Raw genomic sequence first — 19370 nt, 5'->3', positions numbered from 1 at the left:
AATTGATTTCCTTTTCTGTACACTATGAAGCCCATACATAAATGTACATAAATATATTACAAGAATATTTACAGATCAAATTTGCATAGCTTTACTCCAGTTTAAAAGCATTAGAACACCACAAATGGTCCCATTAACCTTAAAATGAGCTACTTGTGGACTAAGGTGCTGTTCACCACAAGTAGGATACCACAGTTTGCTCCTGTACAGACTGTTTGATAGGTATTAGCTTTGTACATGATGCTGTCAAGTCACCATCCAAGAGGGCCTACCTTTCTAATGTCTTCCAAACTCTCCCCATTAACCATGCTTGCTACTTTGGGAGCTGCCGTTGCAGCCCCCGTGGCATCCCTTATTGCTGAGTTCTTCTGCTCCATCTGCTGCTGTTGCTGTCTCTGCTGATACTTCAGCATCTCTGGATTTTCAATAATGGTAGTGGACAATTGAGCCTCTGTCATTATCGCCAAGCTTTTACCATAGGTAGACTGATGAATGTTGCTCTGTAGGTGTTAAAAATGCAAATATAAGAAAACCTGATTACAGCTGTTACCAGTATATCAGCAATTGTGTTATAAAGGCATCACACAAATCTATTAGGATCAATATACCATATGCACTTTCAGTATTATTTACATACCATCCAAAGAGTTTATTTCCCATCATTTTGTTTATGCTTCCAGATAACATCTAATGCAAAGCAAAGCTACAATTGCTAGCTGCAATGCAAGTGAAAAACAAGCTGATAGCAAAGCAAGTACAAAAAGACTTGCATACAAAGCCCCCAAAATAATTTTAAAACAATAATTTTGAAGCCAGGCCATCATAAAAGTTTCAACAATATAATGCAACGTAAGCAGATGAATGTTTTCCAAACAGTTTCTACCCTGGAAAGGATATTTAATACCACAGATTGGTTTAAATTGATGACTTTTTTTTTCTTTTTTAAAGTAAAAGCTCTCTCTGGCTTTGGAAAGTAGACAGGACCACATTTTTCTAAAATGAAAACAAGTCTCACTGTGAAGTTCTCTGAGTAGTCTTTAGCCTATGATCTTAATACAGAACGTACAATCACATTTATTCTGAGAGTTCCCAGTACCTTCTCCTCCTCACTGAGGGGATCACCAAGTTCGTCCTGGGAAAAGTCCAAAAACGCCACTGATCCATCCATAGAACACACCAAGATGCCAAGTCCATTTAAAGTCCTGCAAAACAATACAGTAAAGACTCTTGTTTTGAACCAGTGCTTTTTACCAACCTAATAGGACTGCATTTAGACAATCTAGAGAAGCTTTGCAGTTTAAAAACAAAACAAAAAAAAACCAAGCAAAAACTTCATATAAGATTTATCAGCACAAATATTCAAGTAAGCAAAGAAGTGGGAAACAAGGAGTTGTCAAGGGATTCTGTTACAACACAGGATCTGTTGTAAAATAGAATGATATACAAGCAAGTGCTTTAGAACAATGTGCCCACCCACATCAGCAACCAGGACTATGGAAAACCAAACACCAAGAATAAAAGTAGACAAATTTCAAGTGAAATATTAAAAACACAACCACAAGGAAAGGGCACAAGTCCATTTGCATCAGAAACCATGTGCTAAATATGCCCACTAACTGAGCAGGGGGAAGCATTTAGCATTTAGACAACTGAAAAACATACTCTTAGGTTTTAGAAATGCTATATTGTAGTTGTGATTTGGAGCCAACCAAAAATGAGGCTCCATTATGCAACACAGAGTAGCACACAGTCCCACCCAAAGAATTTACAATCTAACTAAACAAGACAATGAAGGATAGGGGGAAAGGATGTAGTATGCAAGCTAAACAATAGCCAAACATCTCTTTTCTACTGCAATGCCATCACTCATAAAAGAAATCCAGATGAGCATGTTTCTCTTTTTAAAATATACTGCAGGTAGGATCAGATTGCTTTGATACACAGTAATTCTCCATACCATAACTTTTCTAGTAGATTTAACAGTTACTGTAGAACATGAAATTGGTAAAAATATACAAACGTAAAACATTGCAGCCCTTACGGGGCAATAGTCTTCCAACTAAAACTTAGTATGTATGCAAGCCTTTTCCCTGCCTTCCCAGTACTTCAGTGCAATTTTCCCTCTCGCAGTTCACAACGGTATATGAGCAAAATGAGAGGCATGACAGGCAGAACACTGACAACATGTCCCAAGCCAAGTCTGTCCAAATGCAAACAATTCAAAATACTGTTGTAGAGAAAGGGAAAGGGAAAGAGAAAGGTTTCTTTACCCTCACTGCAGCATCTGCAGTGTCCTACACAGTGGAACTGCCCCAAACAGTGGATTACTTGGTTAACCTAAGCAGCCGCCAAGTGGACAGAATATCAGGTATCCTTGGACCTAGTCAGTCAGATTTCAAACAAAACTGAAATAGCATTTCTGGAAATGGTCTGTATTACAGAAAATTTAGCCAAGCAAATTTGACTCTCCAAACAGGATATAAAGTAACAAGCTACCTACTCATCTTTTATAGTGTTTTTTTCAAATAGCACTCATGAGAACACTTGAGTGCACAGTCAAAAATATTAGCTACCTATTATTTCCAATGATTTTAGGTCACAAAAAAATGTGCAACTTGCAGATGAAAAATCCAAACAAACCACCAAGAGGAAGTGAAACTACACAAAGCCTTCATAGTACAACAAGAACAACAGGGCACTCTCTTCTATATTCTACCCCTTTGCTCATATTGGCCTTCAGTCATTAATAGCATGTAAAATGTTTTGAAGACCTTTGGTGCAAGATACTACAGGAAACATGACTGAATTTGACAGTGAGATCTATAGATGAGGCATACAGAAACCAGAACTCTACAGGACTGCAAGCTATAAAATATATTGCGTAACAAAAATGTAACATCATCAAGGCAGTGTTGGATTGAAGATGGCCAGGGAAACCTTTATTTGGCCCCTTCTCACATGTATGCATTATAATACTAGGCTTTAATTACATGGTCTCATACTATTTTTCTGCCACAGGACCCATCTCATTCCATGCATGGAGTAGATGGTACTTACTGTCTGAGACCCTCACATATGACATTTCTTTCTACCGTCATTAGTTAACATATCCCTGATCTGACTGCCTGCTTAGCATTCAGATCCCACTCAGAATGCAGAATTACTACTCTGCCTCATTTTATGATGTCCATCGCTGTAACATCCGAGTAATTCCCAAACAGTAGTGAATGTATCTTCACAACACATGTGATGATGTCACTTCATATTATTTCCAAATTGTAGACGATACTGTATTTAAGGCTAAAATTAGAACAACAGAAAAATAGGACTGGAAGAATAGCAGGATCATTCCCATATAAGCCATCCCAGCCAAGTGTTTTGTCCAACCTCTATTTAACTGCCAATGAAGGAAGTTCCACCACCTTTTTTAGTAATTTAATCCAGTGTTTAACCACCCTCATGGCTAGAAAGTCTTTACTAACTTCAAAGTTAGATGTCCCTTGTTGCAACTTAAGACCCTTGCTTCTTGTCCTGTCCCCATGGACAGAGAGAAGAATTGATCTTTATGAACAACTTGTTTTGCATTTGACGACTGTTATCAAATTACCCTTCAATCTTCTCTTTTTCAGACCAGATAACCTCAAATCTTCCAACATCTCCTTATATGTCAAATTTTCTAGACTGCTTTTTTCTTTTTTTTTTTTTGCGAAGGATGTCCATTAATCCTGGGTGCATTTTTATAGCCCTTTATGACTTCTCTTCATTACAGCACTGGGCTAAGGATTGCATCAATGAAGCTTGGCATGCCCATTCCACACATGCTACACCCTGGAACAAGTATAACATAGCTGCCTTAGAGCACATGCCAGTAAGATCCTTATTTTGGGCACGCTGACTGGCACATGCCCAGCACAGCTCTAAGACAGCTACATTACGTTCATTCTGCGGTGCAGCAGACATGCGTGCAACATGTCACTGCAGTAATCCCTACAGCAGTCTACAGCCAGCATAGACATGCCCCGCTTTTCAAAGTACATCTTCCACTGCCAGACACTGCATCTTTGCACCCTCACAACCTCTGCAAGCCAAGCTCCTCAGCAAGTGAAGAACACAGTAGCCATCTGTGAAATGTGTGCAAGTAACTCAGCCAGCATAGAGTCCACTGGGCAGTAGGGTCCACTGTTTTAATCCTAAAACAATCCTCTACTTCTGAATCCCTTGCTTTTCAATTCCTGCAATAAATGAAATATGGGTCTACAGACATCATCCTCATTCACTAGGCAACTCTGATCCATTATGAGAAACCACTGATCCTCCGCAGAAAATGAGGCAGAGGCCTTGTAGAAAAAAAGCATGTGATCATGTAATTAAGACCATCAAACACAAGAGAACTGAAACCAAGTTTCATGGACAGCCTCAATTCTGGCATCTCTTACTGTGGTGAGATTCACCCAACTGTGACGTTCTACACTGCACAAGCTTTTTAATGTAATTTTTTAGATTTAATAAAAAGAAACTGAGAAAACCCCAAGCCTGAGTCATCGGTGGGATTGAACCTTGAGATTCATAGAATCATCCTGTCACATGAGGCAAAGGAGAAGGAGGTAGTAGACAGCCTCTTATCCTGTACGTGGGCCAGTCCTTCAAGCAGTAGTCACCAACAAGTGGATCTTGATCCGCTTGTAGATCTTTGAGCCTCTTGCGGTAGATCTCGGAGCCTCTTGGAGTTGATCCGAGACTGGGGTAGGGGCTGACGTGTCCATGTACATGTACATGTACGTGCACGCCCGAACCCAGCAGTCAGTCCACGAGGGAGGGAAGGGGCGGGGGCTAGATCGAGGCCCCCACGGTGAGGGACAGTGCCACAGAGGCAAGAGCAGGGGTAACTTGAGTGGGGCCCTGGCTGGGTGTGACTTACCTTTTGGGGAGGCGCACCCCCAAATAACTTTTCCTCCCTCTGCCTCGATCTGCGACCCCCACTCCCCACAGACTTACCTGCTGGGGGGCTGGGAAGTAGCAGCAGCGCATGGTAAAGCTTGGGTTGCTTTTAAATGCCAAAGGTGATCTCCTACTTAAAAAGGATGGAGACCACTGCCCTAGAGCGAGGTGACGCAGTTTGCCAGTGGGTTTCAGAGATACTGCTGAGAGGTGGGTTGCTGCAGCTCCAGGTTCTAGAGGGGAATATCTGCTAGTTACCACAGATCCTCCTTGCCTGCTTCCCCATCCTTTCAGTTAGGCCCTTTCCTCTATCTCATGGGTGGATAACTATTTTCGCTGGAGGGCCACTTAATGAGTTTTGGCGAGCTGTAAAGGGTCACAAGGGTAGCCCTACCCCTTGATAGGTGCCCCGCCACCTGGTCACCACCTTGGGACTAAAAGTCTCATTCCTAACCGCTGACCTTTGCCATCAGATGTCCCTCACTTTACCCCTGCAAGTACTCCTTTTTGGGGAGGGAAGTTACCATCTTGGAACCAGAAAAAAAACCCGTCATATACTAAAACTCAAATATCTACTATAACATATTTTAATTTTATTTAAAAAAATACTGTTGTCCTGCTTTATATGTCTTTGTGTAGTATATACAGAGATGATTGCATAACAGCTCAAAATAAAGTCTTATTCTTGTATAATGTGGGTGGGTGGGTGTGGGGGAGTATGTGTAAGGGGGAGGGCATGGATGAGTTGTGTGAGGGAGGGTATGTGTGGGGGGGTGTCTGGAGGTGTAGGTGTATGTGCTGGTATGGTGTGGTGTGCCTATAGCCGCCCACCCCCCAACGATGCACAGCCCCCACTGCCGGCAGCAGCAACAGAGGGGCTTGACCCCTGTGGAGCGCAGCACGGGCAACTGCAGGCTAGGCCAAATGCAATGAATTGGTGGGCACCCACCCACAGGCCAGATTAAATTGTCTGGCAGGCCAAATTTGGCTCACAGGCCATATTTACCCACCCTTTCTCCATCTCCTCTAAGTGCCAGGGGATCAGCATGGGGGCAGCTAGAAGCAAACTGCTCCTGTATGCTGACCAGGGTCAAAGAGAAACAGGGAGAATTTTTTTGGATGGGAGAAGAGTTTAAGGCCTGTAGGAGGATGCTGGAACAATGAGAAAGAACTGGAGGATTGAATGCCTGAGACTTGATATTGTTAAAGGGAAAGGAAGCCTTAGCGAAGGCACCAGGCAGAGTCTGCCACGTGCCACTCTCACCCTTATGCCCTGGTCCTCCAACCCCCTTCCCACCTCCCGTCTGCTTTACCTCTTCTTGCCTGCACTTCAGGAATGGTGCAGCTTATGTCCACCACTTCCTTCTGATGCATGTGCAAGAGGGGGAGCACTAAGACCAGAAGACAAAAAAAAATCTTTCCCACTTCAACTGCAGCACCACAGTAGCCCAAGATGGACAGGATGACATAGTGCAGGGCAGCACAATGGAAGCTGCTAATGCATGCAGCTCAAAGATCTTGTTTTCCTTTCTCCAGTGCTTTGATGCCATGCAGCATCATGTGCTACTGAGAGCTCTATCTAACGGTGGCATTACCACCACTGAAGGAAGGAAGGAAGCAGTGGTCACTGCAGTTCTCTTGCAGCATAGCAAGAATGAGACCTACTCTGAAGATAACTAAAAAAATCATATTGTCCCATACAATACAGGACATCAGAGAAGCCTGTCCTAGACTCCATACCTTCTGAGAGAAAACAAGTCCTCAGAAGGCTACTATGTTCTGTGCAGTGAGTGGTTAAAGTGTGTTTTATTACTTTACAAAATTGTTATTCTTTACTTGAGGCCTAATACATAATTTTAAAAAGTCTTCTGCTGCTGTTGATCATAGTGGACACTTTACCTTCTTAAAGACCACAGAAATACCTTTGATTGAATTATATTTATTGAAATATAATTATTGTTATATATTATTTATTTCATTTTTCTGAATGAAAAACCACCAAGAAGCTTAGATCACTCAAGTGAGTGGGAACACTTGAAGAACTCTATGCTGAAGAAAAAGGGAACCTTTTATAGACACAGCACTATGAATTTTTGGAAGAGGGGGAGGATGAGCTGACAGGACACACATGACATTCATTATATTACAGACTATATATTCTGTACAGATTAATGAAAAAGGAGGAGCTTAGTCTACATGTCTTTCTGCAGTACAACACTGCTCTCACTATTACAAACTACTTACAAATGCATTATGCCCTTCCCCGATGAAAACAAATACTCCCCTAAATACATAGGAGGGAAATTACTATATTTTTTCACATTTACTATACCCATGAATACTAAATACACCGTATTTTTGAAAGGCCCCGTAAAAGGAAGAGATTTTATCCTGGAGTATGGACTGGAGACCGCACATCATGCGGTCTCATCTGGCATGTAGGAGCAGAGTGATGGCAGCGTTAAGTGCCATGGCTCCTACAGCAACAGCAATTAATGCTGTCACTGCTCCAGGGACACCCCCCTGCCCACCCCCTGCCACAAAATGTCTACATTTGTGGGGAACCCCTTTCCTGATCTATAATACATACCGCGATCTTCCCTGGTTGGTTTTGGGGCAAGAGGTATGGAATACATGTGAGAAAATATGGTATTTAAAATCTTCATAAGAGATGAGAATGTGCTACACAGAGATAATAAAGGCCTATTGAGAAAACGTAATGTTAGAGCTGAGGCAAAACTAACGGCGTTATCAGAGCTATTATAGCATAATTAAAAGCCTCAGTTATTGATACAGTACTTAAATAATGCTCAAAGCATATGGCACTGTATCATTTTAAAATAAAGACCTTCTAGTGAACAACTGCACAGAAATATACAATAACATTTTAGATTTTGTGCAATAATAAAAAACATCTTACCATGAGATGTCCATGATCGACTTGTCAAACAGTTCATGTATGACAACTAAGGGCCGTTTCAGACATGTAAGCTTAAAAAAAAAATTAAAACACAGAAATTTAGAAGTGCTGTGCACAAGCTACATAAGTCTATCCTCTTCCAAGATCTAACAGTATTTACCACCATATCCTCTGGCCAGGAATGCTGTTTGTTTGATGATATATGACTGCATCAAAAAATCAGTCATTTCTCTATAAGCAAAACAATTACCTCCAAAAGCTTTCATGACACTCAAAACCTGCTTTTTGAAACAGAGATTGAATCTTTGGAACAAGCTATCCATCTATATTATTACATTTATGCACACACTGCCCACCACATTAAAAGAAATTCCACTGAGATAAGGATGTTGCAAGTTAGCAACATAGCAGAAAGAACATGGTTCAGCATAATGTGCCCTCAATTCCAACTATGGATATAATAAGTATAGAAAGCTGATCAACAAGCAAATGGGAACTAACTTTGTAATTATTCCCAAAAAGAAAACAGCCAATCTTGCATTTTAATGTCAAGTTGATCAACATAAATAAAGGTTCCTATGGTGAAGAGGATGGCTGGGTTGAAAATGGAATTAAAGGTAGGGACTATTTCTCTTTAGAAGTTCATGTGAAGTGGAAAGCCAGAAAGCCAATTCAGTGTTCAGCTCTGGACTATGTTTGCTAGAATGAGTATGAGCATGGTCTGGGCCATGAGATACTTCTCCCCTTGCAGACCTCGTCTAACAGTACAATTTGCAAATTCTCCTAATCCCTCATTTTCTATTTGGCTTAGCGGTGAATGCAGCTTTTAGCAGTCCAGCTTCTCCCTATAATCCTCTGCTACCAGGCAAAATGAACAACCAAAATGTATATCTAAATAAAAGACCCTAATTCTGCAAACCTGATCTTTGCATTTAGTCCCTGAGCTGTTTAACTGATTGCATTAGTCACAGAAAGCAACAAAGAAACATACCCAGACAGAGAGAGACCGATCCTTGCTGCCAACAGCACAGCAGCAGTAGGGACAGCTTGACTTGGTGGAGCTCCCATTCTTTTGTTTCTTTTTGAAGATTTTTGGATTGAATTTCTGAATAAGAAGAAAAAAAACCAAAACAAAATGCATCATAAGTAGTGATTTATTTAACTCTTGCCTAGGCATATGCACTGAAGATCTTGGTGTGATCTTTACTAGCCAAAATGATAAAGCGGCTCATATGCTGGCGTGTTCGGACTCTGATCCCTGGTTTTAATTTGGACTCAGACTTACGGAGAACAACACTTCTAAACTATGGATTGCTTAAACTCAGAAATGACACTGTTGCATTATCAGGAACTCAGCTCTCAGATACAGGTTCTGTCCAAGAGAATAATTCCACCATATTCTGGCATGGGAAACCAGCAAGAGAAAGGAGAGAGAAGGCAGTAGGCTTTGCTACTAGAAACAGCTTACTATCTTTCTGTGAAAGCCTCACTACTGTATCTATTTGACTCATGATGTTCACAGTGCATACACAGAACAGCTTTATCACATCGTTTAGTGTCAAGCTAGCAACGAAAACAAGAATGTTTTCTATCAACAACTTGAAGAAATGGAGAAGACTCACAGAAATGAGACCACCATTATAATACTTGGTGACTTCAATACAAGAGAAGAATTAGTCTGGTATTCTGGACAAACACAGAATTGGTAATATGAAAGAAAACAGCCAGCAAATGTCATTGTTTTGTGCAAGCCAAAAGCTATGCATTACCAACACCTACTTCGCTGGGAAAAAATCACAAGACAGACGTCATGGAAACATCCAAGATCAGGGCACTGGCACCAATTACGTGTAGTACTGACAAGGCATAACCACCTGAAAGAAATCCTGCATACAAGATCTTATCACAGTGTTGACTGTGACGCTGACTAAGGCATGGTCAAAGTCAGAATCACTGTCAAAAAGATCCATCACAGCAAAACTACCAGTCGCCCTCAGATAATGGGCGTGTCTACATGTGCATTAACACACTTTAGTTAGTGTGCATTAAATTTAGTACCTCCATTGTGAAGTACTAGGAAAATGTGCATTAGCTTATCTTAATGCACATTAACTAAACAGCATGGTTTTTAGTGATGCTTCAATGTGCATTAGCCTATTTTAATGAACATGGGCATTTATACACATACATTTGTCTGCTCTGATGCACCAGAGATCTGTCGTGTCAGAGCAGACTCAATTAATCAAGTCTGCTCCACATGTGAGCTGACACGCCCAGTGGTGAGTCGCATGCATTTCTATAAATGGCAAAAAGCACATCAACGCTGAGAAAATGGCGGTGGTGCACTTTTGAACTAAAACACCTTTGATGCATTTTAGTTCAAAATGTGCTGCTGCCATTTTTTCAGCACTGATAGGTATTTTGCCATTTATACAAATGCATGTCCCGCTGCGCCGGGCTCTTTTAAAAGCACCCAGTGCAGCATCACAAACATGTGCAAATGCCCCAGGGTTTTTTGTGAGGCTTTACTGTGCATTAAAATAGGCTAACGCATATTAAAGTGCATGTGTAGATGTGTCTATAGATATCAGCCAAACTAAAGACAGAAAAATGCAGGCTAGTCAATGAAGAAGTTGTGAAAGCAAGTTTACCTAACAGCTCAGCCAGTGAGGCTTGGGAAAGCTAAAAACTAACATATACAATGCTACTATAACAGCATTTGGCAAAAAAATGCAAGAAAAATGCAGACTGGTTTGAAGAGTGCTCTGAAACCCTTCCACTACTGGTTGAGAAGAAAAGGACAGCACTAGCTGATCTACCAACACCATAACCCTAGAAAAATCTGGGAAAGGCATGAAGAAAAATGCAAAAGGAGTCCAAGAGGTATGCCCAAGATTTTTGGCTGAAACTGTGATGATATTCAGAAAGCAGCTGATAGCCATGGGATGTACGAAAGCATCAAATGAGTAATTGGTCCAGTCATGAAGAAAACAGCTCTGCTTAAAGACTTAAATGGAAATGTCATTACTGATGAACAAAAACAACCTGAGCATTGGATTGAACACCATGGAATGATATACTCTAGTGAAACTAAAATCAAACATGAGGAGCTCAGAGGATTACCAGTTTGAAGTTAAGATGGATTTGGACAATAGGCTTATATTAAAAGATTTGGAGAAAGCCATTAATCGATTCCTGGGAACAAGGTATTCAGCAATGACTGCTTGCCTGCTGAAATCTACAGATGTGCCAACAATGAATTACTTCCAAAGCTTCATGAAGTTATACTGCTCTGTTGGAAAGAGAAAGTACTACAGCAAGTTTTAAAAATGCTCACTTTCTACTATTATATAAAAACAAAGGGGATAGAAGCAACTGTGACAACTAAAGAGGTATCTCCCTGTTGAACACTGTTGAAAAAATTGTCACTTGCATCATGCCTCCTAGGCTGCAACCCCTAGGTGAAAGAATCTGTTCTGAAAGTCAATGCAGTTTTTGCACAGGACACTATCATTGATATGATATTTTTGGTCAAGCAACTGCAAAAGAAGTGTAGAGAAAAATAAATACTACTGTACATATAGCCTTGATTGGTCTGATGAAGGCCTTTGATACAGTCAACAGGGCATTTTTACTGTTCTGAGGAAACTGGGTTGTTCCCCAAACTCTTGAACATCATGTGCTCATTAAATCAAGGTATAAAGGCAACTATAGTGTATGAAAACAAAGAATCAAATGCCTCCAATGTCAAGAACAGGGTGAAACAGGGATGTGTCTTAGCCCTTAGGCTTTTTAACATCTACTTTTCATTTCTGCTTCTTTGTGCACTCAAAGACACCAATGTTGGCATTTATCTGTGAACCAGACTAAATGAAGACTTGTTCAACATCACAAGGTTTAGAGAAAAAACCCAAGTGAAAGAGCTGGTTCTGAGAAATTTCCTGTTTGCAAATGATGTAACCTTGGTTGCCCACAGTGAATCTTCCCTCAAAAATCTCTTGGCATCGTTGACAGTTTTTGCTACTTGGGTTCTACAATCAGCAGGAATCTGGACCTTCAGGCTGGATTGACTAGCAGAATTGGAAAAGCAGCTAAGAATTTCAGGCTACAGTAAAATCTCTGTTACCCAGTATGAATGGGGAATGGGGGGTGCCAGTTATCTAAAAATTCCGGTTACTTGAGCGTTATATAGTGCCATACTTGTAGTACAGATTTTCAAAGAACTAGTGTACAATACATTACAGTATAACATACTGTATAAAGAATAAAATAGTGCACAGGTACTCACCAATCAAGTAGTAGTAAAGCAGCACTGGAGTGAAGAATAATCCTGAGACAGCGATGTAACTTATAACTAAAACTATTTACACTACTGTACTGTACATAATTTATTGCCTCTTTAGAGATTCAAGAGGCACTTGGGGATCCTGCAGTGCCTCAAAGACATCACCATCAATTGTAGATGTAGGTGATGGTGATGGGGATGATTCTGTACTGGCTTTATGACAAGCCCTGGAAGCTTTTTTTTAAGAAATCGCTGATATCAGCTTGCCTACTTGCTGCCTGCCTTTTTTGTGAATAATGTGCAACTGCATAACCTCCCGTGCAAAATAACTCCACCTTTCAGCAAATTTAATGAAGTTGTCAATAGATGAAGCAGTACTAGCCCAGGACATTTTTCCTCTCCACCACAATCTTCTTCTTCAGAATCTTTTTCAGTGGCCTTACACTTTTCAGGATTCACAACACTCTATTATTTCTGCATCACTAAAAACATGTTCAACTTCTTTGTCAGCTTCAACCCACTCTTCTATCTCACTTTCTTTGAGTTTGTTGACTGGGTTTGTAGAAGGAGCATCCTTCACCACTTCAAGAATTTGAGCTATTGTATTTTTTTTATGTCTCACATTAAGACCTTCAAAGTCTTCTTCATCAGAAGACCCTTCTGCAAACATAACACGTGGCCACAACTTTCTCCAAGCCCTCCTTAATGTTTTACTTTTTACAGAATTCCAGGCACAAGGCACATTAAAAATCGTATCTTTTATGTTATAAAGACATTGAAAGTTCTGGATAGTGCCTTCCTGATTCATTAACTGCCTCAGAAAATCTCTTCTGTAATAACACTTCATATTCTGGATAATGACCTGGTCCATTGGTTGAATTAGTGAGGTCACATCAGGAGGCAGGAAGATGGTAAAACTATTACCTGACACTAACTCACATTCAGGAGGGTGAGCTTGACAACTGTCTAACAACAGAATACTTTTACTATCTTCAGGTTTTCCATTTTTTCTAAAATGTTCTTTCACTGAGGGTACAAAAACATGATGAAACCAGTCATAAATTTTTTCTTTGTCCATCCATGCATTACTTTGGGCTTTGCAAACAACAGGTAAATGTCTAATACCCTTAAAAGCTCTAGGACGATTACATTTTCCAACCACTAAGAGCTTCACTTTGTGTGCCTCCTGCATTAGCACATGTAAGCACAGTTATTCAGTCTTCATTCTGCTTGAAACCAGCAGCACTCGATTCATCTGCATCAGCAAGGATAGAATTCTGCAAACATCACCAAAATAGGCCAGTTTCATCTGCATTGTAGATTTGGTCAGGGGATAGACCATGCTTGGCAACTAATTTCTTTAAAAAATCCACAATATTTTTCAGCAGCTTCATGGTCAGCCAATTTTATTTTACCAGATACATCTAGCCTTCTAATGCCATGATAAAGTTTAAAATGCATAAGCCATCCAGCCAAAAATGTGCAGGGTTCAGTCAAATCCATTTGCTTGTAGAAATCTTTCTCCTTTTCAATGAACATTGGGCCAGAGATGGGGGCACACCCTGATCATTTTAATGAAAACCATTCATATCAAACACTATCAAGCTGCTCTAATTTAGGCTTATTGTACACCATTTTTCAACAGCTTTACTTGTCTCAGAACTAGAGATAAATTTGAGTAATTATTCCTTTTGAGCTTTGATATCATATATCATTGACAATCCAACACTGAACTCTTTCATCAGAACATTATGGTTCTCACCCTCTAGACTTCTACAAATGTCTATTTTCTGCGTTAATGTCAACACAACTGTTTTCTGCTTTTCATCTTTGCTTTTTGATGCAATAAAAAGCATACTGGATGCCATAGTAGTCAGCCACCGAAAAGGCCAGGGTAGCCGGTCGCAGGCTGCTGCAGCAGGGGGGAGGGGCGTGCACACTCAGATACCCTGCGCAAGTACCCTCAGAGCAGCACAGCAGACCACGTCAGTGCAGCATGGCACCGTGTGCATCCCACCACTTTCAGCAGTGCAGCAGGCAGCAAAGTGGCACAGCACTGCGCGTGTCTTGCTGCTTTCAGCAGGGCAGCAGGAGGCAAGGCGGTGTGGCACTGTGTGCAACACTGCTTCTTTCCAGTTAATGAGGTACTCCATCTGGTTGGTGAAGTACTGGGTAACAGAGATTTTACTGTATTACATAAACATGCGTGGAATAACAGCAAACTATCACCGAAGGTGAAGATACAAATAAGAGATTTGTGTGCTGTCATCCCTGCTTCATGGTTCAGAAACATGGAAATACATGTACTAGACATATCATGAGGCGGAACATCTTCCATATGATCAGCCTGTGTAAGGTCCTGAAAATAAAGCGGGAAGACAGAATACCTAACACAAAGGTACTGGAACACACAGGACTGACATGCTTAGAAATCACTATCAAGAAGAGGAGGTTGTGATGGATTGGCCATATCAGGAGAAAGAGAAAAGACCACACCCCCAAGAATATTTTGTATAGGAAGATTCAAGATGGCTCTAGAAAGTTGGGTCGCCCACTTTGGCGGTACCACACATGCATGCAAAAATGATATGAAGTTGTTCAACATCAACATAGGAAGCTGGGAGGAGTGTGCAGAATCCTATCTGATCTGGAGGGAACATCTGTCACTGGGTGCAGCTCAATAAGAAGTGGCTTTGATCTCAAGGATGGAAGCAAAGCAAGAAAGAAGAAAGCAGTATGTTGTAACCTTGGATTCCAACTTAGACAACATCTGGATATATGAAATTTGTAACAAACTGTGTCGCTCTTGAATTGGGCTCATCAGGTCACAAACAGATTCACCAGGCACCTCACTAGACCTCTTAAGTGTACACCGTGATCCAGAGGATCAATGGTTGCCTGCTACTATTTTAGGAGGAATTTGCAAGTGAACTGAACACTCAGGTAATACATCAGACTGGCATCCCTGAACAACAAAGTTCCCTACTGTGCCCATAAAGAGGTACACCATTGACAAAAGCAATGTATGTTTCCTTATACTGCCAAGTCAATGTGCCTTCAACAAACTGAAAGAGCCTCCTTCGTGGGATAAAAGTATTTCTAGCCCCATAACCAATTCAATCCTTTACACTTTATGATTGCACCACCAGGAACGCCAAAAGGTATAGCTAGTACTGATGGCCTTTGTGAAGTGAACAATTAATTTTCATTTTAAACTGGAATAAGGGAAGTTATTTCACACAAGCCACTGAACAACCTTCAGATGAACTCAGGACATCTCTTGGTATAGAGGTGTAGAATCCATGCTCCATTCCTTCCACATCTAAGATCCTTTTCTCACTGAAAGAAGTTTAAGTATTTTTTCCTATGTAAAAATATACATTTATCTTAAAATAGGCAGACTGTTGCACAACTGTGTACACATTCACTTTTATCAGACTTGTACCTCTAATTTTTTCCCTGTGCTGCAAATAAAATATGGAGAAAACAATTTTCCAAAACCTATGATTTAAGGGAGATGTGACACTTAAATTAACTTACCACCACTGTCACTGCTTTCCTGTGCCCTACAAAATCCATGTTAGTTTTCCATCCATCTCTCTCAATGATCTGTGCAGTAGGTCCAGAATTATTCATGGCATGAGCAGAAACCAGATAGTGACCATCAGGTGACCAGCTAAGACGTAATACATGTGTTGTCCCTCCGCACTAAGAAAAAAAACCAACACGTTACACCTTAACATAGGGTCAGCAGGAGGGAGAGGGGGTGAAAAAAGACAGAGGGTGTTTATGACTCCCATTTGAATTTCAGAGAGAGGAAAATAAGTCATTTTGTGGTTTCAGTGAATATGAAACAAGGTCAGTAACTACCATTTCAGTGCACTAATTTCTCAGAGCTTTATTGCATTTATATGGTTAGGCCATTCCAAGTCAGGAAGCTGTAACAAAGTTGCTAAATGTGTTAACAGGAATATCTGGTTATGGTCAAAACAGATGCAAACTGGAGTGTGACTGGCATTATTACTCTCTGGGTATTTTTCAAATGGAAAGAACAATTGAAAATGTCATTCTTAACTGCAACACAGAACCCTATAGAATACCATGCTCCACATGTTCTTTGTGATCCTGTTCAGGATTGGGCTGTAAACACATCAGTTGTAAACAATGAAATCCAATTTTGCCAAGGCACTACCCTCAGAGACTTTAAATGGCTGAACAGATACTAATTATCATGAAGGACAAAGCTTATTGTATCACTATGAACTTATGGAAATACACCCTACACCAAGTGTATCAAACTCTCAGGCCCAGTGGGCTCAATGAATGGTATAGGACTGGTCTGTGGGCCAAATTAGGCCCACAGACTCTCCCCATGCACTACATGCCACATGCAGCATGTGGGCTAGTCTGAGACACAGGCTGAATGTGGCATGCAAGTTCAGTCAGAAACCCACAGGCAGGCTGAGACCATGGGCCAAATGATAGGTCTCTGCAGCCAAAAGCTATCTTTGATACCTCTACTCTGCACATTTGCATCTCCCACAAAAAGTAAGAAAGTCAGTCAGAAGTAAGCACAAAAGTAAGAACCCCTAGAAAAGAAGCCAAGTCTCATTACAATGCCCTCCATACTATTTATATTTTTAAAAGTACCTCTGCTACGGTATAAACCTGTTTCAAAGCTTCAAAGGGTATTTTTTAAAAGTGTGTGTAAGGGGAGGGGTGGAAAAATAAAGTTTGAGCCATCGTTATATTGGCAGCATTCCCAGTCTCCAGTGGGAAGAGCAGTCTTGCAGATGTCTAATAACAGCATCTGATAGCAAACAGAGGAGTAGGATTGATGTATTTTGTAAGGGACTATTATCCAGGCCTCACACTGAAGGAAGTGGTAGAAAAATGAGGTCAGTTTCTAGGGCTCAAGAAGGATCAAACTGATTACTTAGGTAAAGACATATTCATATGGTTTGAACCTGGATGTTTTATGTCCTTGAGCAGTTGATGTGTTCTTCCTGGACAGTGAGTTATAGAAGAAAAGAGCTGCCTTGAGGAATTTCCACCTGTACCAGTGGGAAAAGACATAACACTATGCTGTCAGCATTTCAACACCAGCTCATTCGTGCAGTGCTCTGAAGATGAGATGCAGTGTTACTGTTTTTATTCTTTCCCCCCAAAAAAACACTTTGAACTTTTCAGTGCAAGATGAATACCTCATCAAATGGCTTTGTGATGCTGGTTTCTAACTGCCAATCCATGGTCCGCCATACTTTCAAGCTTCGGTCATCAGCCTGCGAGGCAATGTATTTCCCAACGGGATCCCAGGTAAGCCCTTTCACCAAGCCAGAGTGTCCCTTCAGAGTGGCTAGAATTTCTGTGGGGAAGAAAATTGAGAAAACAATTCTATGCTGTCGTTAACTTTAGGGGGATATTTACCTGTAGGGAGAGAGTCTAGTAGAGACTGATAGAGGATAGAGAGTGATAAAGTAAAAGGTTGTTGTAAAATATGAAACCACAGCCTGCATTGGATGTTTGCTTTTTCTTTTTGAACAATTCAAACACAAATTCACAAACTAAGTTGGAACCTCTGCTTAAAGTGAGTTTCACATAAATGCGGTAAAGAACAAGAAGAGTACTCTGCCAGCATAATGAATGCAGAACACTGGCAAAAGAAGAAACTGGTCCAGAGGAGAAAACACAGATGGGAAAATCTATTGCAGAACTTTCATCAAGCTGTGAAGCTCTGGAAAGCAGCAGTTTTAAACAAACTTTAATTAAAATATATGCTTATTCCTCCCTCTGGCCCCAGTGACCACCAGAACAAATTCAGCTTTGAGTATTTGAATGTGTGACCTATGCCAAGGTGACATTCTAAAGCATATGCAAGTCTTGGAAGCCCTATAATTTGTTTTCAATTGTCTCTTCTAATCACAGACTGCTTAAGAGAAGGGGCCAGCAACCTCTACCAGTGGTCCAAATCCAGCTTATGGAGCTGTTTGATCCAGCCTGCAGACATAGCGCTTTGAAGACATTCAGCCACAGGAAGAAGCAGCAACAGCGGCTGGGTCCTAGAGCCCAATCACCCACCTTTAACCCAAACTGGGTCACACAAGCCCACAGCTTAAAAAAGTCACCGACCACCATTTAAGGAGAAATGCTGAACAAACCACATATTTAACTGGGAAAACTATCATCTAATGCAGGGGTGGGCAAAATGGTGGATCTGGCCAGTGGCTGAACTCCATTTCCCAGCAGCCCTGCCCATGTCGCTGCTGCTGGTTTCCATGCAGACCCCAGTAGCAGTGGCACTGTGATAGCATGGGGCCAGGTTTTACATAGAAACCAGCCCCAGCTGTGCTGGCAAGGCACACAGCTGGGCGGGGAGCTGCTCCGGGGCTGGGGCTGGGATCTCGCAGTGTGATAGTGTGGTCTGGAGCCGGGGTAGAGCCACAGTCCGCTGCCTGCATGTCCCTACCAGGGCATACAGGTAGCAAATCACAGCTCTGCCCAGGTTCCAGCGCTACTGGGGACAGTAACCATGGCTTTGTACTGTCATGGCACTGCCACTCCTGGGGCCTCCATGAAAACTGGCCACAGCAACATGGGCAGGGGCTGCTGGGAAATGGAGTCCGCCACAGGCTCTCTGGCCCACAGGCTGGTCTTTGCCCACCCTGATCTAATGTAATTCATCAGCAACAATTGTAGTTATTGAAGAATGATGCTTTAATAAGCCACCAAAGAGAGAAGGATGGTAGTTGCTATGCGATGCTGCTTTACAAGCAGGAGACAAGAAAAGAACAAGATTTCTGTAACAAAAAACATCTCAATTAGTAACTTATAAAGTTTTAAACAGTGGCTTTTTATTTCAGATTTTGTAAAGCTGAAAGAAAAAACACAAGTAATTATAATTTTATGCAAAACCAGCAGCCCAGTATGAACCTAATAGCTGCTTACAGTAGGGTTGTGCGAAGCTTCAGGTGGTGATTCGATTCGGAGGAGATTGGGGCCAATTTGGTGGCCGAATCTCCAAATCCAAATCACATCATGGGACCAATTTAAAGGTCCGAATTGATTCAAAGCTCTCTGAATCTTTGAAAAAGATTCAGAGAGCTTTGATGATTTGGGCAGTCCCCAGTGGCTGCATCAGGGAGCTGCAGCTGACTCCAAACTGGTAAGTACTAGGGGCAGGGAAGGGGGGGCTGGGGGAGGTGACCGTTGGGGGACCCCTGCCAGACC

General features: G+C 41.4%; 1 protein-coding gene across 1 annotated transcript in view; it reads right to left on the bottom strand.

The window, feature by feature from the left end:
* The window catches only part of LOC109312778 (protein HIRA), a 57131-nt gene that overhangs the window by 18953 nt on the left and 18808 nt on the right, over positions 1–19370 (bottom strand). The window contains exons 7-12 of the mRNA XM_019539055.1: positions 17348–17508; positions 15684–15851; positions 8850–8963; positions 7859–7929; positions 1097–1202; positions 273–500 (exon numbers count right to left, since the gene is read on the bottom strand). Coding sequence (XP_019394600.1) covers positions 273–500; positions 1097–1202; positions 7859–7929; positions 8850–8963; positions 15684–15851; positions 17348–17508 — 848 coding nt within the window. The remainder of the gene's footprint in view (positions 1–272; positions 501–1096; positions 1203–7858; positions 7930–8849; positions 8964–15683; positions 15852–17347; positions 17509–19370) is intronic.

Source organism: Crocodylus porosus, unplaced genomic scaffold (genome assembly GCF_001723895.1).
Source record: "Crocodylus porosus isolate Cpor-Errol unplaced genomic scaffold, CroPor_comp1, whole genome shotgun sequence".
Lineage (NCBI taxonomy): Eukaryota > Metazoa > Chordata > Crocodylia > Crocodylidae > Crocodylus > Crocodylus porosus.
The sequence above is the reverse complement of the archived record's forward strand: the minus strand, read 5'-3'. Positions and strand labels throughout refer to the sequence as shown.